Source organism: Heteronotia binoei, chromosome 19, assembly GCF_032191835.1.
Source record: "Heteronotia binoei isolate CCM8104 ecotype False Entrance Well chromosome 19, APGP_CSIRO_Hbin_v1, whole genome shotgun sequence".
NCBI classification, from domain to species: Eukaryota; Metazoa; Chordata; class Lepidosauria; order Squamata; family Gekkonidae; genus Heteronotia; species Heteronotia binoei.
Genome location: NC_083241.1, coordinates 25,310,475 through 25,338,345, shown reverse-complemented (window position 1 = coordinate 25,338,345; position 27,871 = coordinate 25,310,475). Strand labels below are relative to the sequence as shown.

At 42.4% G+C, this 27,871-nt stretch overlaps 1 protein-coding gene across 1 annotated transcript; it reads right to left on the bottom strand.

The window, feature by feature from the left end:
- Nucleotides 1–277: 277 nt before the first annotated feature.
- Nucleotides 278–26,061, bottom strand: MYEF2 (myelin expression factor 2). Its single transcript, XM_060259800.1, has 18 exons — nt 25,779–26,061; nt 19,099–19,328; nt 17,832–17,884; nt 16,564–16,571; nt 15,332–15,425; nt 14,234–14,425; nt 12,553–12,706; nt 9,761–9,810; nt 9,512–9,575; nt 9,243–9,344; nt 8,016–8,066; nt 7,864–7,935; nt 7,677–7,772; nt 5,900–5,998; nt 5,248–5,319; nt 2,908–3,122; nt 2,765–2,816; nt 278–825 (listed from the first exon to the last, which is right to left on the bottom strand). Exons 1-18 carry the CDS (start codon nt 25,982–25,984, stop codon nt 662–664), a joined length of 1,974 nt encoding a protein of 657 aa, XP_060115783.1. The 5' UTR covers nt 25,985–26,061; the 3' UTR covers nt 278–661.
- Nucleotides 26,062–27,871: the final 1,810 nt, after the last annotated feature.

The following is a 27,871-nucleotide window of genomic DNA, read 5'->3' as shown; positions in this document are numbered from 1 at the left end:
GGATTCGCATCTTCATTTTGCCGAACAGGAATATTCTAGAGTTCCCCTTGGCCGTCAAATTTATGTACAAGCAATTCTACACGGTGACAAAGTTATGTTAAGATTCAAAACTATCAGGAATGAAGTGAGAACATGAACACGTCCTTCCAGAGTGAGGAGCAGCAATGACTCTAACCATATAAAACCAGATGTGGAGAAGGGGGTGTGCGCATACTCTTTACATGACAACCGCAGTATGGGGTTCTGTGACACAAACAAGTCCCACTATACAGCCTTCTTTAACAGAGAAAAAAATGGCTTGTTTTATTAAAAACAGTAGAACCATTCATTTAAACTGAATGACTAGAGACACTTAGCATGATTTTGGAGAGGTGTAGAGTCCACCACAACTCCTGAAACTTGAAGGGAAGGAGGTGTGGAGGCTCATACTGCTGAAAGTCAGGAAAGGTTCTCTTCAAAAACCAAAGTGTTGTTAAGAGTCAGTTAAACAGGTTCACAGTATATTAAACACTATACTGTTAAAGGCTGGTGGGTTTTAAAAGTTCAGTTTCTCCAACTTAAGTCAAGCAATACAATATTATACTAAAAATGACTTACTAAGGGGAGAGGACAGAGAGGCGCTAAACAGACAAAGGAATGTTCCTGAACATGTGGTTATAAATTATGCATTGCGATCCAAACGTACATCAATTTCTCTGCCACTGATTTTTATGCCGTTCATTATTCTACAGGCCTTTTCTGCCGATTCGGGCGAGTCAAATCTGACCGTTCCGCAGCCTTTTGATTTTCCGTTCTCCATTTTTATTTCTGCAAACATTACATGACCTGAGCAAAGTTAAACAACAAAAAAAAGAGCAAAGGTCAGTTTAACGTTAAAACACGATGAGGGAGTCCCCTCCCCACAAACCACTTTAGATTGTTTTTAGAGAATCCACACAGTTCTACAGTTCAGGGCAAATCTACTCATTTTCAATTTCTATTTTAATAGCTGCCATGAAAGCCATCTTGTAGCCCAAAATTCCTCATGAGATGCTCCCATAAGTGTTGCTCTCACCATGCTAAGCTCAAGGCCCACTTCAGTGCATCCCTCCCAAAAATCCTTTCTACTCCAGCTTTCAGCTGCATACCTTCTCTTTCTCTACACTTTAGCTGCCCACAACCTTCATAGTCACCAACCTGCCTCACGTGTCATCTCAGATTCTATTTACTTCCTCCCTTGTCTGTTTTTCATGCTATCTCCCCAAACACTATCTACCTTGCTTTCACCACCTCTAAGCAGTAATTTCTTTCTAATTCTGAACCACAGCGGATGTTTCCTTCAGCCCCCCACAAGCCTTAAGTGACAGGACAGGACTGCATACTTATGAAAACCTAGCAAAAAAAAAAATGAAGGCTCGGTGTAAAAGCAAGGCAATTATGTTTAAACTTCCAATATGTGAATCGCCTAGATGCCCCATGTAGCAGAACTGACACATGCATTTCTTGGACAGCTCTACAAATGGCCCTGCACTTTGCAACTCTACATTCGAACTATGTTTGTTCGTGGGTGAGGCGCTTAAAATCCATGTTAAGTGGATCCAATAGAAGGGGACTTCCTGGCACACTTTCAGTCATCCTACAAGAACTTGATTAATACTGGAATAGGACATGTTTATACTGTGCTTTTAAAAAAAAAAACCTCAAGCTTTGAGAGCTATAGGGAAGTTACCATAAAGATCATGTTTCACGTGCCAACCAAATAAAAAAGGAAAGTAATTTTTTAAAAGAACAAAAGCATACGAAAATATGTTGGTAACAATTTAAGCTAGCAGGAAAAGCTACAGAAAACAAGTTTTAGTCACAATCCCATGAATTCCAAAGCAAGATTTATAAACAAAAAACAAAAAAAAGTTGTCAAATGTGCAGGGTCAAGGAAAGTTTTAAGAATCTGAAAGGCAACAGTATGGTATGCAAAATCTTTCTTTCTAGCTAAAGTATTCCATTAGAAGCAACGATCTCTTTCTTGTTCGTATACATTTCACCAAAATGGACAAAATAAAGACGACCTTTCACAAAAAAGGATGATAAAAGATTACGCTTTTTTCAGATTGCAGTAAAAGCAGAACTAGACATTTGGGACATGTGCCATTTCTTATTTAGAATCATTCTGTGCTGCCCAGAGCGCGTGCACACACACAAGTGTGAGAAAATCTCTGTGCTGTACTCTCTTACAGGAATGCCAAGCATTTCTGAAGGATTCTGGCAATTACTGAAGATATATCAAGCTGCTCACTGAAACTTTGTTTTTTCTTGCCAGTTTTCTCCAAATGGAGTTCCAGGAACTCCCTAGAAGCTCCTTAATGGGGGGGGGGGGGGGTAGGACCCACTAACAGAGGACAAGGTCCCCTGAAACAGACCACAACACTGCAGATCTTGCCTAGTGCTATGCAGCTGCAGAAGAGTGTGTGGCTTGCGTGGCCCAGGGTGCTTTTTCAGCTCCCGCAAAGCAACAATCTGACCAAGATCTTCCCTTTTGCAGACTCTGAGCTTGTTAACTTCAATGGACTTAGAATGGAGTTAACTGCACAGGATGGCGGCCTAGAATAAGCCCCCAAGTCCTCCTGCTAAGTAACCAGGCTCCACTGCAAAAGTGCAGGAGCTGATATGGAAAGAGACCCTGGAGAGTCAACTGCCTGCGAGCCACACATCCTACCCAGACCTTGGTGCTAGTGGCTATACTTCCCTCAATGGGAGAGGCAGCAACATTCGTAGCCTCAATACTTACCACACTGGCTGAATTTTTCCTTAAGCTTCTGCCAGGTCAAGTCAAAAGGAAGCTGAAAATGAAGACAAGCATAGAGTAACATAAGGAGGAAAAGCCAAGCCGCAGACACTGCTGGAGATCGGTTTCGCTCACAAGTTGCTTACATTTCTGACAAATATCTGGTTGCCTTTGGAGCCGACTCTTTCCCTTGCGCCGCTTCCCATGGGGCCGGGCACAAATCCTCGATCCATGTCGATATTTCTGTCTAGGCCGGTTCCCATGGTGGGCCCCATGCGGTCAAAAGTGGAGCTCATCCGATCCATTCCCATTCCCATTCCCATCCCTCCGGTCATACTGTTCATACCACTTATGCCGCTACCTGCAAAGACCAAAAGGGAAAGAGAGAGAACAAAAGAAACTTTCAGGAAACAAAGTGTGATATCGCAATAGCAAACACAAGCTTCACATTACCTGCCTTTTGTGAAGTTAAGCTAAATGATATGCGGGGGGGGGGGGGGGGGGAAATGCACCTGCACTCCAAGAAGGGGAGACGGCATTGCTTCTTATGCAGCCTTAGGAAAAGTGGAGTCCCAATAATTCAGACAGGGAAACTGGTTGTAATTCATGCTGGTCGTCTGCCATCAATCTACCTTTGGGAAGGAGCTCTGAAGGCCGAGAGAGGTCAAACTCCAAAACACTAGAGTACGGGCCTTTTCAGTTGCGGCACCTGCACTGTGGAACCAGCTTCCGGAGGAAGTGCGGGCCCTGCGGAACCTTGACCAATTCCGCAGGGCCTGCAAGACCGCCCTTTTTAGACAAGCCTATGGTGACACTGACTGCTGAGTTGCATGATATAAAGAACCGCCATCTATTAAATATAAGAACACTCATATAAGATTGTCTAAACTGGCAGAACCAGCGCTATAATAGTTTATTACTGCCAGATATATTTATATATAGTGTAATGTAAATTATGTATTTTAACTTAACTGACTGGTTTTTTATATGTTTAATTTTAACTGTTAAATTTAAAGTTTTATTTATGTTAACGTATAAATTGTTGTTAGCCGCCCTGAGCCGCCTGGGCGGGGAGGGCGGGATAGAAATAAAAGTTATTATTATTATTATTATTATTATTATTATGAAGGGCAAAAAGGTTTCACAGCCACTTGGCATCTTAAACCACTCAGCTGCTTGCATGTCTTTAAAAGGTGTATCCGGTAAGTTGTGGAGCTATTTTAAAACAGTGCATGAGTTATGCAATCCCCTCAGAAAACAATGAAAGACAGCAGGGCAATAGAAAGCACGCCTGTTCACACAACTCATTCAGCTGGGGGCAGCTACCGTTTCAGTCAACGCACACTGGTCTCCAGGCCCAGCAGTCCGTAAGTGCTCTGGTGGCATGGATGCCACTGTTACAATGTAGAACTCTGTATGGATCAGCTTTTGGGTGCCGTGGCTTACCTAAAATTAGGGTAGTTTAGCATGGTATACCCAAAGTTCAGTATGCTGTAGCTTGTGCAAATGGACTGCCCAAGACAACCCTAAGGCAATCTGCTTGTGCAAAGAGGCCCCCATTCTTACCAGTTCTGTTAATACCAAGCACTACACCAGGGGTGGCCAACGGTAGCTCTCCAGATGTTTTTTGCCTACAACTCCCATCAGCCCCAGCCATTGGCCATGCTGGCTGGGGCTGATGGGAGTTGTAGGCAAAAAACATCTGGAGAGCTACCGCTGGCCACCCCTGCACTATACACATTTTTGATATGAGCATGCATCAACCGGGTTAGGTAAAGGGCAAAGAGAAATCTCCCTCCCCCCCCCCCACAAAAAAATTACCATTTTGGCTTAGTAATAGAAGAAAGCAGGTTTTGGAGATACTGGTTCACCCAAAGCCTACATTTTCCCACAACAGACATAATGAATCCCAGGCATATGAAATGGTTATGATCTATACCCCGTATTCAAAGATATCAAGGAATGAATGACAGAATCGTATTCTTCCATTCATTCTGGAAATACGTTGGTACTTATGGGTGAAAAAGAGTTAGTACTCTTAAAAAGGTACAGTCTGTGCGTCTTCCAGTCATTTTTGTAGCCACGCATGCTGACTATGTGAATATCTCTCTTACACACACAGGCTAGAATGTCAGTCACATAAGTTAGTGTGATCCAGTTTTTACTCAGAGTCATCTTGCAATATTTGCGCTGATGTTTACAGAAATTCCTTACTCTGGTACAAATAATGCTTATTCCACAGAGAACACTCAATTCCTAGAAGTCTATCACTCTGAGCACAGAACATGTGATGGGATGCAGTTAATGTTGCCTCATTTCAATAATGTCACTCCTTAGCAGACTTCCACTAGAACTGCAAGATCTGGGGAACAGTGAATCACTAGCTTCTTGCCACTGAACCACAAGTTTCTCTGGGTCCACTAAGACAGCCAAAACAGTCTTTCTAATAGCTATAATTTATATCCAGTTGAAACCGATTAACCTACTCATTCCAGATCCTACTGGGCCCATATTAGAAGCTCCCATTCCTCCTGCAAAACCACCAACCATTGCACCACCTAAACAAGGACAGAAAAAAAAAAAGTCACGTTATATAACTTTTAAACTTAAAGCTAAGGAATTGTACCAAACTGCTTTCTTATCGCAAAATATTTGCTCTTCCTCTCTCTGAGCACTACTCGATAGACGTGGTCATCTTAAAATAAAACAGCTGAACTAGGACAGCCACTGGCATGGGAAAGGGAACAAAGGATATATTCACAGCAGTGTTCTCACTAAAAAAAAAATTATTTCAAAGTAGTAATGAAGTTGACGGGCAACGGAGTAACAAGCCAGCACGCTTTTTCCCCACAAGCACACTCTCAAAACAAAAAGGCATTTGAGGGGTACTGGGGACTGTTACTTGTCTGATTCTTCTCTACTTCTATCAAGACTTCAAAAGGTGGAAGGTGGGGGGAGCCACACACACTCCCCTGCGCTTCTCAGACTCCGGACAGAGTACTTGGGCCCAGACAACTATCTTGGGTAGAGATAGAAAAAGGGAGGTGACAAGTGTGAAGTGATGTCATGTGCGCTGGTGAAAATGGTATGCACGGGGACATGCTTGACGTTCAGAAATGAAGTCGCCAAGGGCCATACCCATCCTTCCGAAGGAGTCTCCAAAGCCACGGTTCATTGCCATATCAGTTCGGCCAAAGTCTCGATCAATACTTCCTCCCATTCCGCCGCGGAACATTTCTGCAGGTTAACACAGGTAGGCTTTCTATTATAGCTCACGTTACATGTTTGCATTTACAAAACCGACATTTTAGTCAAAAGGGTCAGCCTGGAATGGGTACAGTGCATCACTCAGTAGAAAACTCCCACTCCAAATTCACTGATTTCAGGTACAGTTTCAAAGATGTAGTGCTGTTGGGTGTATTATTTATTATACATTGTTCAGTAAACCACCTAAATAAAGTTTCATTAGTGCCAGGACATTACTTGGCACCCTTCCCATGGCAATAACTGTGGGATTTAATCCTTCAAGAAGGCAAAGTTCTAAAATGGTCCTAGCTGTTGACCTTGAAAGGGCAGTGAATGTTCCCAGTGGCACACACACAGTGCAGGTTTTCAAATGCACCCTCTCTAGGATGCCAACAGTTAACAACGGTGGAGGTTACTGAACCCAGGAGCAAAATTCCACATTGCACCCATGTCAAGTGCACCTGTGAAAACTTATGCCCTGGGCATGCACACACTCATCTCGGGGTGGGGGAAGACAGGTGATTCCATCCTCCAGTCAAGTGTAAATAAATGGTAATTGACTGAAGTTAGAACATGGAAGCTGTTTCCTCTCTGCATTGGATGGTCAGGTTGAGAAGCAAATGTGCCACACACACACAGTGATCACCCCAACATGCTTCAGCCCCAGACACTATCTAACTCACAAATCTCCTCAGAAGCTACAACAAACTTCATAATCATGTAAGCCACATATTCATCAGACTCATCTAGCAAAAAAAAAAAAAAATGGGGGGGGGGTGTTTCTCGTCAAGAGTCAGACAGCCACCACCTGCTACTAAGCAAATTTTTAAGGAACCTTCCTCCCCCCATGAATCTCCTAAAATAGCCACTGCAAAGCACAGGAAGCTATTTCTTCTGCTTCGTATTGACTACAATAGGATGTTCTTGCACATCTCCCACCTACAGGAGCTGCTGATGTTGTCTTGGAAAATACGGTTAGATGAGTGTCCTTCTCAGCGTATGCAAAGCAAGCTTTGTTGAACACTAGAGCGAAAGCTATTGGCTTAAAACAGTTTAGACCAGGGATGTCAAACTCATTTCTTATGAGGGCTGGATCTGACATAAATGAGACCTTGTCGGGCTGGGCTGGGCCATGTGTAGGTAAGCAGAGATATAAACTTTTAAAAGGACACAGGCAAACACAACTAAAGATCTTTTTAAAAAACTTAAAATATGCTTAAAACATTAGCACTTGTTGGTCTGAAAGGTGCTTTCTTTGTATTTCTCCCAAAGGATCCAGGGAACTGGGCAAAGGGAGCTCTGGCTCTTTCCCTCCCTCCCCAGGGGCCAGGAGGGGGAGGAGCCTCAATCAATGGAGAAAATCGAGATTTTGCTCTGTAGCTTCTGCGCGATTGAGCAAGCCTTGCAAAGCAAGTTGAGATGTAAAAGGAAGCAAGAGAGAGGGAGAAGGAAGCAGACAAGAGCCATACTTGACACCCCTGGTTTAGACTATGATTAGAAGCGAGCTTTCTGAAAATTTCCCATGTTGCCCCTCCAAAGACATCTGTGGCATATTGCTTCTTTAGATAAAGTCGTTTTCTCCCCCTCCCCCCGCCCAGTCTGGAATCCAGTGTTAGCAGCTGGTCTGCAGTGAAGCAATATCCAGAAAAGGGGACTTCCAGTGGCTTACCTCCCATGCCGGCCGCCATGCCCCCCATGCCTGTTCCTAGGCCGCCACTCATTCCGCTGCCAAGGTTTCCTCTGAAATCATCCACACTGCCCATGCCTAGAAATAACAGATCGTAATAGTAAAACTAGGTCTGCTTTGCTGTTGTTAAAATTTGTTAAGTTTAGAAGAATGAGCAATCACCACCTACCTCCCATCCGGTTGACTCCAGCAAAGCCTCCCACGTTTGCCATTGCTTTCATGCCACCAAATCCACCGACACCTGAAGCGTAAGCAAAAGGCTTTTCACTGACTTCATACATTTGGCAGGGGGGAAGAAAGGAACTGGAGAGACAGACTTACCTCCACCCATTCTGTTCATTCCCCCAAAGGCTGGACCATCCACTCCCATTCCTTAAACAAAAAATAAGTACAGATACAGAGATTACAGTTTTAAAGAATTTCTACACATGGAAACACATCCTACTGCTTTATTATTTTGTTCTTTGCAGGTCTTCTTTGTAGAAAAAGCCCAGCAGGAGCTCACCTAATTTGTATATTAGGCCACACCCACTGGTACCAAGCCAGTGCGTTCCTGCTCAAAAACAGCCCTGATTATTTGTGGTCTGCACTTCATCCCTTAATACTTTATGGAAATGCTAAATTCCAGACAATGCTCCCAGTTCAATGACTAGACCCAGCAGTCAAGAGGTTGGGCCTGTGTGGATGATGGAAACTATGCAGGGCAGGTCTCTCTGCATTTCTCAGGGGACCACCCAAGCGAGTCTTTATAAAATTAAGCAAAAGGATAAACAGTAGCCTGATGATACATCGAATATAGACTGAATGCCATCTGAAGCGAGAAAACATCAGATACAATTAGCACCAGACTGTTTTAATTGTTCTTAACCATTTTAATTGTTTAACTTGTTTAATTGTTAAACTGTTCTTATTTTGCTGGTTGTGAGCCACCCTGAGCCTGCTTTGGCGGGGAGGGCGGGATATAAATCCAATGAACCTTAAAATGCCCTCTAGAAAGGACAGAATGTTGAGTGACTGAATTCCAGTTAACGGGCGGGGGGGGGAGGCGGGGGAATGGGAGTAAGAATAGTCTGGGCCATCCCACAAAGGTCTTGCAAATCTCAGGAGAGGAAGATGGCAGGGAGGATTTTCAAATTCTCCCTCAGTGATTCTTCACGGACCCAAATCCAATAGCAAACATGATGATCAAGAGCCAGTCATTTAAAAATAATTCAATGGAACCACTCACAAAGGAGACAAGATCTCCTACGATGGGCTGCAGGAATTCCCCATGTACGATGAAAAGTGTGACTTTGCCAATATATAAAAAAAAAAGCAAAACAAACAAAAAACCCCCGTTCTGATGGAAGTCTGAATATGTTCCAAGACCATAGAATGTTTAGATGAAAAGGGGGAGAGGGGGAGATTTAGGGATTGGGGTGGTATTTTTTATTTGCTTTCCCCTCCCATAAGGCCTCCAGCTTGCACCTATATCCACAGGAGCCTAGTCCCAATGGTGGGGGGAAAAGCTTTTGTTTGAACAGGTTTGGGTGGAGAAAGGACACTGACCTCCTGGAGCCACGCTTCCCATTCCGCCACCCATGCTCAGCTGGGTTGCGCTGATGGGCTGCCCTCCAGGTCCAAGACCCATCCCGATGCCTCCAAGGCCACCTGGAAAAAAGCCAAAGATCCTCCTAAGATGTCGGAGCTTCTGTGGGTTTCAGAGCAGCTCTGTGGAAGCATACGGCCAAAGGCAAGCGAGAAGAAAAGACACCACGGATAACAGGGTGTCAAGATCTATATGAAGTCAAAGCCAAACAAACAAAATCCATACTCACGGGGCAGCTGTGGCGTTTTGGAGTCTGTTGCACGGAAATCATCATGAGGGATTGATTTATCATCCTGACAAGAAAACAGAGGCCTTTAGAAGGATGTCATAGCTCGTTCTTGCCAAAACACAAAAACTGGTGAAGTTTTAAGCCGCCAAATGTTTTACACTGTTTTTATGCTCTGGGTTTTGGTGTTTTAATTTCTAAGCCTCTGGAAGAGGTGGCATAGAGACATTCCAAATAATTAAATGAACTCACCATTTTAACATGCATTGGTCTATCAAAAAGAAATTGCCCATTGAACATAGCTGAGCACAGAGTTAAGGAGCACTGTTTCTGCTAAGAATGGGAAACAAAAACTAGACTGGAAAAAAAAAACCAGAACAGAACATTATGCTAGAGCTGTCTGCCACCCAACTAAAACCTGACTGGCATCAATATTCCCTCTAAGCTGTGGAGTCTTGTGAGCAAAAATTCTAGTTTATGAGCTACTGGCATTAAAGTGGACATTCAATGAAACTGCTGAGCAGTCGAGTTGGAACAGATAAAAGGAAGTACTTCTTCACCCAAAGGGTGATTAACACATGGAATTCACTGCCACAGGAGGTGGTGGCAGCTACAAACAATCATAGCCAGCTTCAAGAGGGGATTGGATAAACATCTAGAGCAGAGGTCCATCAGTGGCTATTAGCCACAGCGTATTGTTGGAACTCTCTGTCTGGGGCAAGTGATGCTCTGTATTCTTCATGCTTGGGGGGGCACAGTGGGAGGGCTTCTAGCCTCACTTGTGGACCTCCTGATGGCACTTGGGTTTTGCTTTTTTTTGTGGCCACTGTGTGACACAGAGTGTTGGACTGGATGGGCCACTGGCCTGATCCAACATGGATTCTCTTATGTTCTTAAGTTGTGAGCTACTGCATAAATTAGTTTGCTCTGGGGCCATTTTTCCTGAGCGAAGACAAAAATGTGTGAGCCACAGGCTAAAAATCTGTGAGCTAGCTCACGCCAACTCAGCTTAGAAGGAACACCGAGTAGCTGATCACATCAGAGTAGTTGATACCTTAGAAGAAAGCATTCCCTTCTGTGTGAGAGAAGAGGGAATGCCTCCTGAGGTGGAAACTGGTGCTGGTGGTTCACTTAAATACAAGAATTGACAAAATCAGCAATTCAACCAATGAGCCAATCGCTGCAGGGGAAGGGGTCATGACTCAGTAGAATGGCATCCACTTGGCATGCAGAAGGCCCCAGGTTCAATCCCCAGCATCTCCAGCTAAAAGGATCAGGTGGCAGGTGATGCAAAAGGCCTCTCCCCAAGACACTGGGCAGCCTCTAGCAACTTGAGCAGTCAACAGTCTTATTGGACCAACAGTCTTATTCAGTATAAGGCAGCTTCATCTGTACGACAGATTATTTAAATGTTTTCCTTAATAACTGCCCCATTTTCAAGCTAAAAAAACCGTAAGAGAACCTATATTGACTATAAACCTTTTTTTCCTTCCAAAGAAACAATTAGTTACCCAAAACAGAAAATGAATCCTGTTTCAAGTATGTTATTTAGTAACAAGCTTACCACAGATTTCTCTTTACTACTGTGGTTTAAGAAGACATGCTTTGTAAGGCTTTTTCCAACAGAACAAGTGTGAAATTATTGAACAGCTACATCTGTGAACTAATCACTTCAATTTTCCACGTAATTTAAGCTGCATTTGCCAAATGCTTCCATTACTCTTCAAAGGGACAGTCCAAAACACAAGGGCAATATATATATATATATATATATATATTTCAACAAAATATCCTCCCAGGTGAGCATGAAGCTCCAGATTTCTGCACCTGACCTCAGCAGGCAGGTGCCCTTCAAGCTTGCCTAGGAAGCTATATAAGAGGCGGTGCTGCGAGCAGAGCTTAAATGAGTTAACCGTTTGTGTTAAGTATTTACTTTCTTTTCCTCCACAAGGCCGAGCTTCCCCAAGCTAAATCCTTCGCTGCCCTTATTAAAATATTTACTGCTCATTTCTTCTAATCACAAAACAGCTAACGAAAGAATGCAAAATGAATAATGTTAAAATCAATATCATAAAAAATATGACCCAAAACACACAATAGTTAATACATTTCAAAAATATTGGCAGAATAAAAGCCTCATATCTGATGGCTGAAAATCTACATCCTTAACCCGAAAATGAAACAGACTAACCTTGTATTCTCATAATCAAAAAATACAAGGTCTTCGGCCTCAAGGTCTGGAAACTATTCCCAAACCTCTGATTCAGTTGAGTCCAACAGCACACCCATCTCAATTTCCAAAGACACTCGGGAATAAAATCATGTATACATATTCCAAAATCTTGCTCTGCACACACCCCTCAGGCAGACCACTTCACAAGGTGAGGACAGCTACAAAGAATGCTGCAGCTCTTACAGAGGCTACATGTACCTCTAGAAAGGATGGGATTGCAAAAAGATGACCTGGGCCAGTGCCAACTTCAAGCCATGCACAGGCCTGTTTTCAGGAGGGGGCAGCATCTGTCAACTTCCCCTCCCCTCCCTCTTGGTTAAAAGTGGTGTGTCAAACAAACACCCCACCCCAGTGTTCACCCACATAATGACCAGAGGTGAGCAAATTGCGGGTTTCTGGCAAATATAAAGTCCCAGAACACCACATTGCCCCACCCCTTTATGAAATACTGTGAACCACTGCTCTTGGTACCAATCTGCAGGAAGGCTTCACGCTTCAAACCCTCTCTCCATTCAACACTCCTAACATACACACACATACGCTACTGCCAAACAATGCCTCTGCTCTGTCTGCAGTACCCTCTACAATGCAGTTTCAACTCTAAAGCTAAAACGACTGAAACTGTGTCAACAAAGATGGCACCTGGCCCAATATTTTGCATGAGTGGCTTTGTCACCAAGCAAAACCCCAGAATTCAAATATCTTGAAGACAGGAATGTGTGTCTCATTCCTCACGTTCAGTTTTCACCAGATTCCACATGTTATAAGCCACTCCTTTCGCAAGGCCCTCTCAAAACACCGGTCAGGATACATATTGCCTGAACAGCTTCGATCGGCTGCTCAAAAGTCACCGTTCCCATTCCTCGGCTCTTGCCATCTTTGTCTTCTTTAATGTCTGCGCGCTTTACAGTTCCAGCAATACTGAACACCTCCTTGAGTTTCTTCCAGCCAACTTTAAAATCAAGCTTTAAAAAAAGGGGGGGAAAATACTTCCATGTGTCAATCCAACACATTTTTATATCACTGTTGTGCATCGCTAGGGCATAGCCTTTAAAAATAGGGAAACAACAACAAATGTTTTAAATATATACTTACAGATGAATAGTTCTGAAACATTGCTCCTTCTGGAGATACAACCTGCAATGCTATTGTTATTCCACTCTAAGGCCATCAAAATCAACAGGCTTAGATTGGATTAGCTAAATAAGACTTCAGTAAGCCAGAGGCCCCCACCCTCTTTGAGACTGGAGATAGCTTTGGCATCCTGATACAGGGAGGCGGTTGTAACTACAAAATGGCTGCCTCAAGAGATGGAGCCAACCACAAAATGTCAAAGAGGGAAGGTATGCACAACTCTAATAGTATCTCTGCAACATTTTCCACTTAACAGGATGCCTTTTTAAATGCACTTTGTTTTAAAATATTATGCACAGCTTACCCTTCAGTCATGTAGTGAAGATCCTCGTGCTGCAGTGGCAGCTGTGCAGAAGGGACTTTTAAAAAATCAGTTCTCTAGTGGTAAATGAGAATCCCTGCTGGACAAAAGTCCAACCTGGCCATCGTGCACTTCTAAAAAGGATGGGTGTTGGCAGGCACCGTGGCACCCAGAGCCCCCACACTAGGGACCCCGACACTAAATCATGTCCATTTTCTTCTTTCCAATGTACTAAGTAAGAAGACTGAGAGATAACGATTTCTGAAGAAAAGGCACCACTTAGCTGACAAATTCCTTACTGAAAATGGTATTACCAGAAAAAAGCAGGCAGATTAAATGCACAAATTTCAACACTGTCTACACATGAAAAAATACAAATTTGTGGAGTATACATGGTAAAATATTTACTGAGACCATTCATCTGCGCAAGAAGGTCTGAGGAAAAACTTTTTGATAAAAAGGTATTCTAGATAAAAAGGCATGTTAACTGATTTTTTTTGTACCTGTGCCAGTTTTTTTCATGAGGCTGACAGATTTCCACCCTATGCAGCTGGATGTGGTACTTACATGAAGATAGCTTCAGAAAAGAGCTGTGCTAGTCTGCAGTAGAACAGCAAGATTTGAGACCAGTAGCATCTTTGAGACTAAGATTTGGGAGGCATAAGCTTTCAAGAGCCTAACAAAGGGAGCATTGTCTCTCAAAGGCTTATATCCCCCCAAACCTTGCTGGTTTCTGAGATGCCACTGGACTCAAATCTAGCTATTCTACTACAGACCAACATGGCTGCCCTCTGAAATGATTTTTTTTTTGTACAAACATCCTCAGTTAGACTCCTCAAACCCCAAGTGGGGTTCAGCTCCAAACTGAGTTGGTGGTTCCCACTGGTTCCTCCTTCCAGCTTCAACCCATGTTGTTCTTCAGGGTCCCCTATTCCCCAGGAAAAACATTTTGTGGAGATCAGTGTGCAGCAGAGGAGGGAGAGGCGGGAAAATTATGTTTCACTGATAGAAAATGTAGTTCCACTGATAGGCTCATCTAGTTCATCTTTATACTTACATTGGCTACAAAAATGGTGGACCCAAGCCGCCCAGCTTGCAGGTTACTGATGATCTCAGGAGGAATGTTTGGATTGTTCAGAATAGAAGGTGGCAGATTCATCAAGCCAGGTGTTATATCAGGGCCGTGTCCTCCTGAGAACGGTCCGCTTCCCCGCTGTAGCGCCCTACGGGCATGCTCACCATCCGGATCCTAAAACACATTGGATGAGACCCAAAATCAGACCCCACGGATCAGCTTGCAGAAACACAAAGGCAGAGGGAAAAGAGAGGAACAGCACTGTTGTTGTTTTTTAAAGATCCACAAGACCCCGAAATTAGCAGTTAGCATCCTTATCAGTGGAGCAGAAGGAATAAGTACTTCATTTTGTGCATGGAGACCTAGCTCCCTCACCTCTAGAGGTGGTCCTTTCAGATGAGGGTTGAGACAGTGTGCACTGCTACTTCTTATGCTGTTACCTAGCCTATGGACAAGTAGAAATCTGTCAGCCTAACACGTTCTTCCAAAACAAAAATTTAATTCAGTGATCTTGGGTGTTATCTGTTAATATAAGTAGAAGACACAACCCTACGGGACAGAAGGGTTCAGAGAGGAGTATATGTACACAGGGAGAACAGACACCCACCCATCATCAGAACACAATTCAAATCATACATCAAATATGTACACACATCAAGAATGTACTGTTCACACAAGCAATAGATCCAATTGTGCAGTTATATTTTAAGTCCTGCAGAAAATCAATGAACACACAAGCATATGCATGCACGCACATACAGGCTGATCAAGTATGTAACGATACAGCACTCTGGGATTGTAGGAAGTGTTGATACTGAAAACATCTTGCATGTTTTCTAGGCAAATCCACCCTAGAGAGGCCATGATTAGTGAAAAGGGCAAGAAGGGTTGGATATAGCTGTGATTTCCAGTGAGAGTCAGTTCTTTTGATATTATTACTTGTTTTGGGCTGTAGCAGGCTTTTTGTCACTCGCTGCATTGAAGCTTCTTTGAAGGCATCTCAGAACTCTATGAAGGTTTTCCTATTTTAAGAAAAGTTTAATATCCTAGAATTACACAGCTGTAAAATGACATGCATACCTCTTTTATGTTCAATGGTCGTCCATTAAGGTCATATTTATTCATAGTTTCCAGTGCCTTCTTTACAAATTCTTCATCTTTGAATTCAACCACTCTGGAAGAAAGAGAAATTGCTTTTTTATAGCCATCTTTCAAGGGAGGGAGCAAGAGATCAGGGGGTTGTTATTTTATTTTGTTTTTTAACTAGAGATGTGAAGGCCCGGAAAAAAACCCGAAAAAATGTGGGGGGGGGGGGGGGACAAGTTTTTTTTGTTTTTTTCCTGAAGCCTTTTTTGTTTTTTTCCAAAAAATTGAAAAAATTGAAAGAAAGAATCAAATATTTTAAGATAAGGTGTTCAAATGTTTTCCAAATCATTTCTAGAAAATCTGCGTGGTATCAGATTATTCTGATTTCTGTGCACTGAGGTCATGCACATTCATTGAAACTTAGTCCTACACTCCTTTCCTATACACTGCCCCCCTCTTCAATTCTTTTTATGAGAATGAGTTTTTTATTTTCATTTAATACTGTGGAGAGGAAATATGAATAATTGTTACTTCTGGATTTTTAAAAATTGTTTTGTGGAGGTTTTTTTGTCTGTTCCACATAAACTAGTAAACAGTTCGGGAGATTGTTGCTCCATTTGTTACAATTACAAATAAATATTTTAAAAGTAAATTCTGTTTGTAATAATTACTTGGATACACTATATTTTTAATATGCTAGTTGTGATAATTTCATGCCAAGTAAAATTGTCCCTAGTCATATTTTATGTTCCTAAAGTAAGATAATGTAGCATTTTTTTCCAATTTTTCTGAAAATTTCCATTTTTTTTCTTTTTTGGGGGGGGGGGACAGAAAAAAACTGGGTTTTTTTTCCAAGCTTCAAAATTTCCAGAAATTTTACATCTCTATTTTTAACTGAAACTATTTAAGAGAACATAAGAACATAAGAGAAGCCATGTTGGAACAGGCCAATGGCCCATCCAGTCCAACAGTCTGTTTCACAGAGTGGTCAAAAAACCCCAACAATTTAATTTTTCAATTTATACCCCACCCTATCCCGCAAGTGGGCTCAGGGCGGCTTACAACATTAAAAACAACCAGATGCCATTAAGCTATTTTAAAGCTATAAATTGTAAACTGCCTTAAACCACAAGGAAAGGTAGGGTAGAAATGTTTTAAATAAATACAATTTAAGTTTAATTTATTTAAAGAGCTTTTATAACACAACCAGAATATAAGAGACTTACCCACAGCCCTACATCCACATGAAGATTGAACAACATAGGAAAAAAAGGAAAAAAAATCAAGTCAGTAAATGCAATTATAGTAAAATATTTTGAAGATTTCAGACCACATGAACAAAGATTAGAAGTTTTGGAGTGGAAAGAGCAGCAGTCTTTGACTTAGTAGTCAAAATGTAGTTTCTCTTACCACTTTTTACACACAATACAAAGCACTGTTAGCTTTAAAGACAGAAGGTTGCTATTCAATATTATTGACTCTTGAACCAAATCAGAAATAGAAAGTTTACACAGATCCCCACCATTGACTAAAGGCGGAAAAACTGAGTGAGTTGTCAAAGAGCACCACTGGCCAATGACGTGGAGGTGTGTCACTCAGGTTTTCCATAAATATGATTGCTTCATTGGCACCCTCTCCATATTAACAAGTTTAAGAACAAATGGTTTTTGTTTGATTTAATCAATGCATTACTCTTTGATAATTTTAAAAAACACAGAGCAACCAGTTTTGATCTGATGGTATTTTATATATATATATATAAAAAGACATCCCCATAGGCCAAACAAAAAATTGCATTTAAACAAAAAAATATTTAAAAGGGAGAAAGAGGAACCAACACCCAACAGGTTTTACTGCTTACGTTCGAATCAAACCTGCATTTCTCATGTTCACACAGCAGGCTCAGACTTTACTATAGTTTGAACGTCTGACCTTTTTAAGAAGAAAGACACAAAGCAGCTTTAACATTCTTTGCACTCAAGCGACTCCCTCATTGCCGGCATCCACTTGCCTAACCACCAACACCTTCCACTCAGTTTTGGGTTTTTTTTACCTAGACAAGTTCCATAATCCAGAAGCAGTCCCTGCCATCTTCAGGCTCATCAACGTGTTTGGATAACTCAGCCTTCAATTAAAATGCTACACTCAATTTATCAGTTCAGTAATTGGGTTGTTTTTTTCTCCAAATCCTTAAGACACATCTGAACACAACAGAAATCCTTAAAATGACTGCTAGTTTAAAATTAATTAGGTAAATGCCATTTATTTAAAACACTAATTTAGAAAGCTTTCCCCTGTCATCCAGCTAGACTGATTTATATACATAGTAAAAAAAATGAACAAACTGTATCTGATACAGAAACCTCAAGTCTGTAAGAACATCAATGTAAAAAAAAATGAAACTTACTTTCCAAATTACTGGTACAAGAATTATACAAAAATAAAACTGCTGAGGGACTTTAAACCTCTGCAGATTGTTGCCCACGGCACTTACCCTTGATTTTCCTTCTGCATCCTTAAACAGCTCCACGTATGTAACCTCACCAACTACATAAGACATACAAAGGGAAAATACCAAGAGACAATGCATTTAAACACCAGTGTCTTGCTTTGCTGTGTCCCTGTGCACAACTCTACGAAGAAGCACCTATTATTCACCAACAATCAAAACCAGACCAACATACCTCCTGTCAAGGGCTATAGAATTTAGCTAATTTTCAGGATTATGCAACAGCCACATTCTCAAAAAGCTAAAGGAAAAACAACCATAGTTAACCTAATTCATACTACAAATCATATTTTTGGCCAGTATGATATAGTTGGTGAACAAGTTCAGCTATACAAATAGGTCCCTTCACCTAACAAATTAGGTCATCAACAATAACACTTTTCAGAGATATTTGTCATCCTGCTCACAACAGCTGTTTTAAGGTGACTTTCTACCTGAATATCTTCAAAATAGTAAAGAGGTTGACTTCAAATAGAATAACCAATTTACAAAAGTCAAAAAAAATTTCACAGCAAGCCACACGCTTTCTAAAGTTTCATTACATAAACCCAATCAAATAGTCACGTCACCTTACAACAGATACACCCAGCACAGTTACAGATTTGCTTGGATTAAAAAGCCTGGTCACCAAATAAGTGTTGAATGATTGTTAAAAGCAATCTATTTTTTTAAAAAACATTATTCCCAAACTAAATACAAAAACTAACTTTTGACATTTCATGAATTGGGATTTCTCCAGCCCCAGCACTGCCCATGGCAAAAAAGAGAGAGAAGAGTTTGGGGCATTCAAATAGTTCTGTCAAAACTACAACAGTAGTAACACACTTGATACAGAACTCCAGACAGACCAATCGTGGCAGAAGTGACAATGCAAACAGAGATGTAAATTCCACAGCCAGATTCTACCAAGAAAAATACAGAAACATCTTTGGGAAGACATCCTTGGTCATTCATGCTTTTAAACACACTAAGTATTGCTTATAAGCAGAACTAACAGCGAGGCATAACACGGTCCTTTTATAAAGTTCAGGCATGTGCTCTAGGCTGTCTACTCTCCCACTAGAATGGAAGGAGGCTGTGGATACTTGATTCATTTACCCTACAATGCAAATGTCTCCAATGAAAGAGAGGCGGGGTGGGGGAAGAGGGGAAAGATATGTCAAGCAGAAGTTGAGGACAAACAAACCAGCTCTTGGGCATCGTTTTGGCTTGCCCCATTCTTGTGTGAAGCAGGCTATGAGGAGCGAGTTACCTTTCTCTCTCATAAGATCTTTAATAGACTGCCATTTCATGTCATAGGGGATGTTGCTAATGAACACACGGTTACGGTTAATCGGCTTCTTCTCTCCGGTGCCTGCACTCTTCTCCTTCGCATAGGGGTGGAATCTATTCCTGTGTCCGAGAGATGGGATTGCCTTGGGCTTTGACATATACTTTTCCTTCCCAGCTGGCCTCTCATCTTTTATGGTTTCATCGTTCTCCCTGCGTTTTGGAAGAAAAGAATAGGGCGGGGGGGGAGTCATTGTTGGTGCTTTCAATGATACAGTTCAGTGTTAGGAGTATTTAATTGCCAGATTAACACCAGCCACAATTCACCCTCTTCTCCTGGAGCTTCAGGCCAGTTCCGGCTAGCAGCTCTGCCTGTTTCCCAAGTGCACAGACTGTGGATGCAGTAAGATGCCACATTTAGAGCAGCACGTGTCCCAATGTATTTTGAGCATTAAATCTATACAGAGTATAGCTGTTGAAAGAGCCAGCAAGTTATCACCCTCCTCCAGAGCCATCTTTCTGAGCCCACTGAAGTCAGAATGGCGCTACTAGTGAGCAAATAAAAAATATTGTTTTCCCTGATGAAGAGCTTTATGCTTGACATGTTAAGACCTTTGCTGTGATAAACACAACTACTTTCCACACCAACTATGCTCCTTGCTGTGCAGCGCAACTGCTTTCAGCATGTTCTGCTTCTCAGAAGGCTGCAGTGATGCAGTAGGTCACACAACCTTGTTATCACACAGAGGGGAGGGCGCTGTCAGCAAAAACAGAGGTGGGCTGAAGAGGAGCCTGAAAAGGATCCCCGTGCCTGCTCTGAATTCGGCACTGACGGTCCCCCAGCTCTTTCCACCTGTTAAAATAGTTAAGGAGGGATCTCCCCCATCACTCCCACAGAGACAAAAAAACCCTGCTACAAGGAGCAGGGCCTTTCAAAGTTGTGTCCCCACCCCCCAAAGGCTATTAGACGAAAAGGTATGTTAACACCCATCTGTACGTACAGGTGTCTGGCAGTTTAGAAAGCAAAAGTAGGCTCACTCTGCTCACTGTTTATAAAGGACTGTAGCTGTGCAAGATTTTAGTAACATTTTACCTGTTTTCAATTATGCTGTTTTATCAGCACTTTGGTTTTTTGCCTTTTTCTGCCTCTTAATATAAGTATCTTGACCGAGTAAATGGAACTCCAGTTTTTAAAACACGTTATGAGTATTCTGACAGCTACCACTGTTCACTTTTATTCTCTCAAGAGAAACTTGTTATAAATTACTGAATGCCAATCAGCCTGAGCCCTACAGTAACAGCAACTTGTGGATGCTAGTTTCATGTGCAAACCAGAGACTCTGCAGAGTGTCCAACTATGCTACCCACCCAAAAAAGCATGCCAATATATGGGCAACATGTTCTGACACTACCAAAGTTGGAGTAACAGTTGGAGATTTCATCAGTGAACAACTTGAGATTTACTGCACTTTAGGGGATTAGAATGCTCAACAGAATAGACAACACTCAAAAATTGTAATATATAATACAACATCAAGGTTAATAAAACACCACTCCCCAAGCTCTGCATATTCCCCAAAAGACATGGAGAATGCGCACAAACTGACATGTCCTGTTTGCCACCTTGAGTCCAAAGAAATAAGGCAGGATATGAACATTTTAAATCTTAAAAAGTGTAAAATTAGTTACTATATACACCAGTCAGTCAACATAATGGGAATATTCAGCAGAACAGCAACATGCTAACCATTGTTCCTGCCCCAATCTGAAAGAAATCATTGTAGTATGCAACCCCACTCTGACAGGTAAGTGTGGTGTCATGGATCAAATGCAAGACAAGGGTCTCAGAGACCCAGATTGGAATTTCAGCTCTGCCATGAAAGCATACTGGGTGACCTTGGGCCAAATCTCTCTCAGCCTAACCTACCTCACAGGGTTGCTGTTGTAACGTACTTTGGGCCCCCACATAAAGGAGAAAAAGAAGCATCCTTTAAATAAAGGAATTTTAAAAGATTGCGTAGATGCTAATCCAGGTTAGAATTTAAGAGATCAGAACCAAGTTTGAATGTTTTAAGTGACCCTGACCCTACAAAGGTGAGTTGTACTATAGTGTAACTAGTGTGAAACACTAGACAAATGTGAGCAGGAAGAAAGCACTGTAGCAATAATGTTTAAGTGCAGCATAGCAACACGTTTCTTACTAAGACTTAGGCAAAATGTTATGGCCTAAATCTCAGACTTGTCTACAGTAAAAAAGGACTATATATCTGGGGATAAAATGGATTAACAGATTACATGAAATCCATTATCTTTACATTCCTGTTGATCAGTTATTGGAGTGACTGAACAAAAGCACAGGAGTCTTATAGTGTACAGAGATTTCTGCAGAAGCTCATCTCCTTAGCAAGTATTTCAGACTAGGCAACAGATGTTGTTGTCTACATAGCTGGGGTCATATACAAGAAAGCAGACCGTGGCTATGGTATTCACTGAACACAAAAGTGTTCATCATAATATCTAATACTTAAATGAAACTGTGGCATTGCTTAACAAAGTAAAACTTTCACAAGTCAGATATCCACATAGGATCCAACAATGAATATAAACTTTTACAAGTTAAAAAATGATTGACAGATCTCAATAAATAAAATGTGAACCAGAGAATAATCAGAAGAGAAAAAAAAATTCCCCACTGGGTTCCAATATTCTAAATTACCTCTATAAAAACCTAAATCAATTTTGAGATGATTTAAGGTAATACAGCACTGCAAATCTACCTAAATCTTGCAGCCCAATCTTATACCTTTACTCAAAGTAAGCCTCTTTATTCCTTAGGGCTTCAAGTGTTCATAGGACTGTAGTCTAGTAAGGAAAATCTTACTCCCAAAGACACACAAGGATGACATTTAGACCTGGGAGAACAGTCCTTAGCTATTACAGGAATGCACTCCAAACAAGGTAACAACGTTGCTAAGGTACCAAAGCATTTAGTAGGCTACTTTGGAGTAAAGAAATCCTTTTTTCTTTTAGGGAAATACCGTGTGTCTTCCTGTGTGTCCCCACCACCACCACCTTTTACACAATGACACACACAAATACATTTGCTGGCTGCCTGAAGTTTCCAAGTCTTGTTGCTTGGCAGAGGCAATCAGGTAAACAGCTACTTAGAAGCCTGAAAAGGTAAACTAATTTAGGAAATTATTACATAAAGGGGAGGGGGGGTTACAGTGAACAATGCTTGTGGCTGTTTTTTAACATCCAAATAATGAGCAGCATAAAAATGAAGAGAAAAAGCCTAATAACCTTACATGAACCACCAGAGTGCTTCTAGAATTCTGTACAGCAGAAAGTCCACTGCAAGACCACCTACTGCAAGGGTGCTGAACTCATTTGCTAAAAGGGCTGAATCTGACATAAATGAGACCTTGTCAGGCTGGGCCATGTGTGTACCTATTTAAGATAGCAGAGATACAAACTTTATAAAAGACACAGACAAATACAATTAAAGATTTTTTCACAAAAACTTAAAACATACTTAAAACTCATTGGTTTTAAAGGTGCTTTCTTGCATCTCTCTCTCCTATAATTATTAAAATTATTTTTAATAATTTATTGTATTATAAGAACATAAGAGAAGCCATGTTGGATCAGGCCAACGGCTCATCCAGTCTAACACTCTGTGTCACACAGTGGCCAAAAAACTAGGTTGCCATCAGAAGGTCCATCAGTGGGGCCAGGACACTACAAGCCACTGTTGCCCCTCTCCCATTTTAAAGGCATTCTGTTAAACAGAGCTTTTGAAATGCTCAAGAGCTATTAGAATTATGCATGACCTCACTCTCTGAGATTCTGCGGTTGGTTCAGCCTCTTTTGGCAACCATTTTATAGTTGTGCCCACCATCCAGTGTTAGAACTGTAAAGGTGGCTGCAGGTTCAAAAAGGCTGGGTACTCCTGCTATAATGTATTTACTGAAGTAAGAGTACAGACTCAGAATCAATGAGAGATTAATTATACCCAAACTGTTAAAAGCTCATAAATATACAGACTAGAAGTCCATCTGGCCCAACAATCTATCTCCACTAGTGGCCAGTCAGATATTTTTAGGAAGCTTACAAGCAGGGAATGAAGGGAGCAATCTAGCCCTGCTATTTGTGCCCACTCTCTAGTATTCGTCAGCACATATCCTCTCTGTACATGAGGTTCCAATGCACTCTCAAGGCTGACATATTTCTTGCAAGTCAGTCACCATCCCTGCAGCTTCCAGTATTATATACTCTATGAAATGGGATTTCTATCTGAGCTATATTCCTTGGATGATTTATGTGCTACGAAGAGGAGAAAGCAAAAATTCCTCACCCACCCATCCCTCACTCCATTCATAATCATCAAAACATTATTGGCGCTACACAAACCATCACCATTTTATTTAGTTTTAACAATCCAGCAATAAAGGCTGGAGAGCCACGGTAGTAGACTGCTTAAAGGTTCAAATTCCACCTACTATCAAAGCCAACAAGAACTGAGGGAGACTCACACTGTCTCTCAGCTTAGCAAAATCCACAGGAATGTTAACAGGATGAAACTGGGAGAACCACATGCATCACCCTGAACTCACTGGAGGAACAGCAGGATGAAAATGTAAAGAAATAAATGCCAAAAATACCCCTAAGAATATTAGGGCCTTTCTACAGGAACATGCAACGTACTTTATTGTATCTACTTCACTTATACCCCAGTCTTCTCTCCATTGGAAGCCCAAAGCAGCTTACAAAATTTACCCCTTCTCAGTTTGAACCTCAGAACAACCCTGCGATGCAGGTTAGGCTAAATATGTGACTGACCCAAGCTCACCCTGCAAGCCTTCATGGCAGCATGGGGATTTGAAGCTGCTTCTCCCGGATCCTAGTCCAACACTGTAACCAACATACCACGCTGGTTCTGTTTATCATTGGAAGGCACCAAAATAAGACCGAAGCACACCTACAGGTGGTTGCAGTTTACAGTAAAACAAACCTGTTCCACTCCAGAAAGAGAGGAATTAACAGGCATAATAATGGCTTGGAGCCACAGGAACCATATCCACATACAAAAGCACTGCTGCACATGGTACATGACTTTATTACCCACAGCACCTGAAAGACCAACACATTTTTTATTTTGGAATACCTTTCACAGACTAGGAATTAGGTGGGCTCTAGTCCACAAAAACTTACACTAGAAATATATTAATAATAGCAGAAATTACAATAATGATAAACAAATAGGGTATTTGGACTGGAGCATCTGCTGTTAACAGACTACTACAGCAATCCCACTGGACTACTATATAAATCTAGGGGCCTTCACAATATCCTGTGGTAGCAAATCCCCTAACATTTGTTCTAAAAATATCTGTTCCCTGGTTTTCTCCTCAGTATAAACATACACAGATTTATATCATTGTTCTTCCCTCCTCCATTTTAGTTCCACAGCAACAACCCTGTCAGGTAGATTAGGCCAATTGTGGATGACTGGCCCAAGGTCACTCAAGCCAGTTTCCGTAGCAGGGGGATTTCAAACATGTGTCTCCCAGACCCGAATACCTGAAGAGATGAGCAGTGACTCACAAAAATTCATCCCCTGTCACAACTTTTGTTACTCTTCCAGGTTGCTATTGGACTTTTGCTCTTTTCTGCTGATACAGACAGACTAGCACAGCTACCCATCTCCATCTAGACCCCAGTCTGACACTCTAACCACTCCCAAAATGCTGCCTCTCATGTAATTCTTCGCGTTTAGGAGCCAATACAGCATCTTTGTGGTTGTCAGATCTCTAATCCTTCCTCGAAAGTCTTGCAGCACCTGTAGGACTAACACGTTTTTATTCTAGCTCCAGGCTAGCAACAAAGTGGGGCTCGAAGCCCATCCAAGATTACCCTAGAACTAACATTGACAGCTCGTGATGGTAAGCACTGGCCATCAACAGTATCAATGCCATCAGCATCCTTATCAGTGACAGTAACAGATAATAAGCTGATTTCAGAAGTGCCACTCTTTATTGTCTCTGATAATCATTACCATTGTTAATCTTTTCCACCATGACGGCCACCGGCAATTCAGCTGATCTTCAAAAGATCTTCACCGTCCACCTTTTTTAAGCTTGACAGGGAGAGGAACCCCCCCCCCCCCAAAATACCCTAGTTCCCCACAACTACCACAACACACCCCCTTCCTAAGAAAGCAAGCAGGCCCCAAGAGCCCCTGCCTCAGCCTCCCTCCCCATATTTTTTTTGGCAGCCACCAACCTTTCGAAGAAAGACATTTCTTGACCATTTTCGCGCTGGACGTTTAATCCTGGTTTAGCTCTGTCTCCAAATTGACATTCTACACCAGAATCATAGAAACCAACTCTGTGACTCCACGATTTTAGTGTGGTAGAATGTCAGCTTGGGGCTAAACCAGGAGTAAAGGTTTAGTGCGAAATTGGTCATTGTGTCTTTGGGCCCTCAGCGAACCAGCGCTGGGCAAGGGGCGGGGGCGACCAAAGGCATTCCCGGCCGGGCCCAGCTCAGGAAGGCTCCTTCTCTTCTCCGCCCAGCCCGCGGCCTGCGAGGCCCCCCGCATCCCGGCGCTCGGCTACCGGGCCCTGCCTGCCCACCCACGCCCCCTTCGCGCACACACACATTTTGACGCCATTGGCGCTGCCGTTGCCGCTCTCGGGCATGGCGGCCGCCGCTCCTCCTCCGCCGCCGCCCGCCTCCTCCTCCAGCTGCTGCTCTCGCTCGTGGTTGTTGTCGGTGGTGGTAGCGGTCGCCGCCATCGCCGCCTCCTCGCCTTCCCCCAACGGCGGCGGCGCCACCGCGGCCTCGAACTTGTCGTTCTCCGCCATTTTCCTCTCGCCGGGTTTTGAAAAGGGCCCTCTGCGAGCGCCTCGGCCTCTGTGCTCCGCGCCGGGCTCCCGTCAGGCTCTCGCGAGAAGTGGCGACGGGGAACGCTTTTTGTTTTTTTCTCCCCACCGCCGTTCAGGAAACGGCTCCCGTTTCCATAGCGACGAGTTGTCTCGAGGCCTGGGCTGGCCGGTTAGTTGCTTGGCCCATCTCTGGGAGACGGAGGAGGGAAGCGACCAGTGTTCCCTCTAAGCTGTTAGTGTGAGGTAGCTCACAGATTTTTAACCTCCATTTTTGTTTTAGCTCAGGAAGGACGACCCCAGAGCACAATAATTTATGTAGTACCTCACAGCTTTAATGCCAGTAGCTCACAAAGTAGAATTTTTGCTCTCAAGACTCTGCAGTTTAGAGGGAACATTGGCAGTGACCAGTGTTCCCTTTTAAGCTGAGTTAGTGTGAGCTAGCTCACAGGTTTTTTAGCCTCCAGCCCCACACGTTTTTGTCTTAACTCAGGAAAAATGGCCCCACAACAAGCTAATATATGCAGCAGCTCACAACTTTCATGCCAACAAAGTTTTATTCAGAATGTAAGCTTTTGTGTGTGCATGCACACTTCTTCAGATGAGTAAGCAGATACAGTGACGGTGAGCAGAGCTACATATAGCTGGTAGGCAGTGGTTTAGAATGCAAAATGGTACAAATTTAAAATCCAATGACAGAATAGCAAAATTAACAAATTGAGCAAACCTTTGATCTGGGTAGCAGACGTGTAAGAAACCAATAAAACAGTAACATGTCAAAATGTGAGAATGTCTGCTAATCACTCTATTGGGTATAAACCTGGGCCAATAAGTGATTAACAACAGAGTGATTAGCAGTTGTTCTCACATTTTGACATGTTACTGTTTTATTGGTTTCTCACGCTCATGCTGGGTAAGAACGCCGCCAATTCAAAATCCGACAACGGGGCCGCAGGATGGAACCGGCTGTTTCACTGTGGAGCTTCGTTGGACATTTAAATTGGGGTATTATTAAGAACTGCATTTTACAATTCTTCTCTGAACCTGACGAGTCAAAAAGCTGGCTCCTCCCAGGACATCCCAGTTCCAGCCTTCGGCCCTGTTATCAGATTTTGCATTGGCAGGGTTCTTACCTTCTTTTCCACCAGTGCAATGTGAAGGGATTTTTTTTCCCCATTTGAAATCTGCAAGCGAACAATAGACTTTAAATATTCAAGAATGGACCATGGTTTCCGCTTTTAGCGGCTTTCTGACAGGTCAGTTATCAATGTAAAGTGCACTTCTGCACGTTTGGAATGTATGAGACTTGGAATGTCCTGTGAATTGCATTTATTTATAAATTGATCTTTATACATGTTACTACGCCAGTAATTGTAGCTGTGTAATTTTCTTGTATTGATCCTCCAGGTGGGGCCTGGGGTTCTCCCAGAATTCCAAGGGATCCCTAGATTAAAGAAATCACATCCCCTGGCGGAAATGGCGGCTTCAGAGGACAGGTTTTATGGAATCATATCCCCAAACTCCACCCTCCTCAACTGGGTTGATAATTTTCAGGTAGGGATGGAGATCTCCCAGCGTTACAACTGATCTTTGGATTATATAAATCTCTTATTTAATAATGTATTTAAAACATGTATTCCATTTCTCCTGAAGAAAATGCCCACTTTGAAAGAGGACCGAATGGCATTATTAGACTCTACCGAGGTCCCTTATCCTCCCTAAATCCCACTCTCCCAGTCTCCATCATCAAATCTCCAGGTATTTTCAGACTCAGAATTGGTAAGCCTATATCCCCAGGCTCTAGGGTTGCCAAGTCCAATTTAAGAAATATCTGGGGACTTTGGGGGTGGAGCCAGGAGACATTGGGGG

Excerpts from the sequence above, each read along its gene's own strand:
- MYEF2 (XM_060259800.1), bottom strand. The coding sequence starts at position 25,984 with ATGGCGGAGAACGACAAGTTCGAGGCCGCGGTGGCGCCGCCGCCGTTG. Across the intron at positions 17,885-19,098 it reads AGATCTTATGAGAGAGAAAG|TTGGTGAGGTTACATACGTG; the intron begins GTAACTCGCTCC and ends TGTCTTATGTAG. Across the intron at positions 2,817-2,907 it reads ACCAGATATTTGTCAGAAAT|CTTCCTTTTGACTTGACCTG; the intron begins GTAAGCAACTTG and ends CTTCATTTTCAG.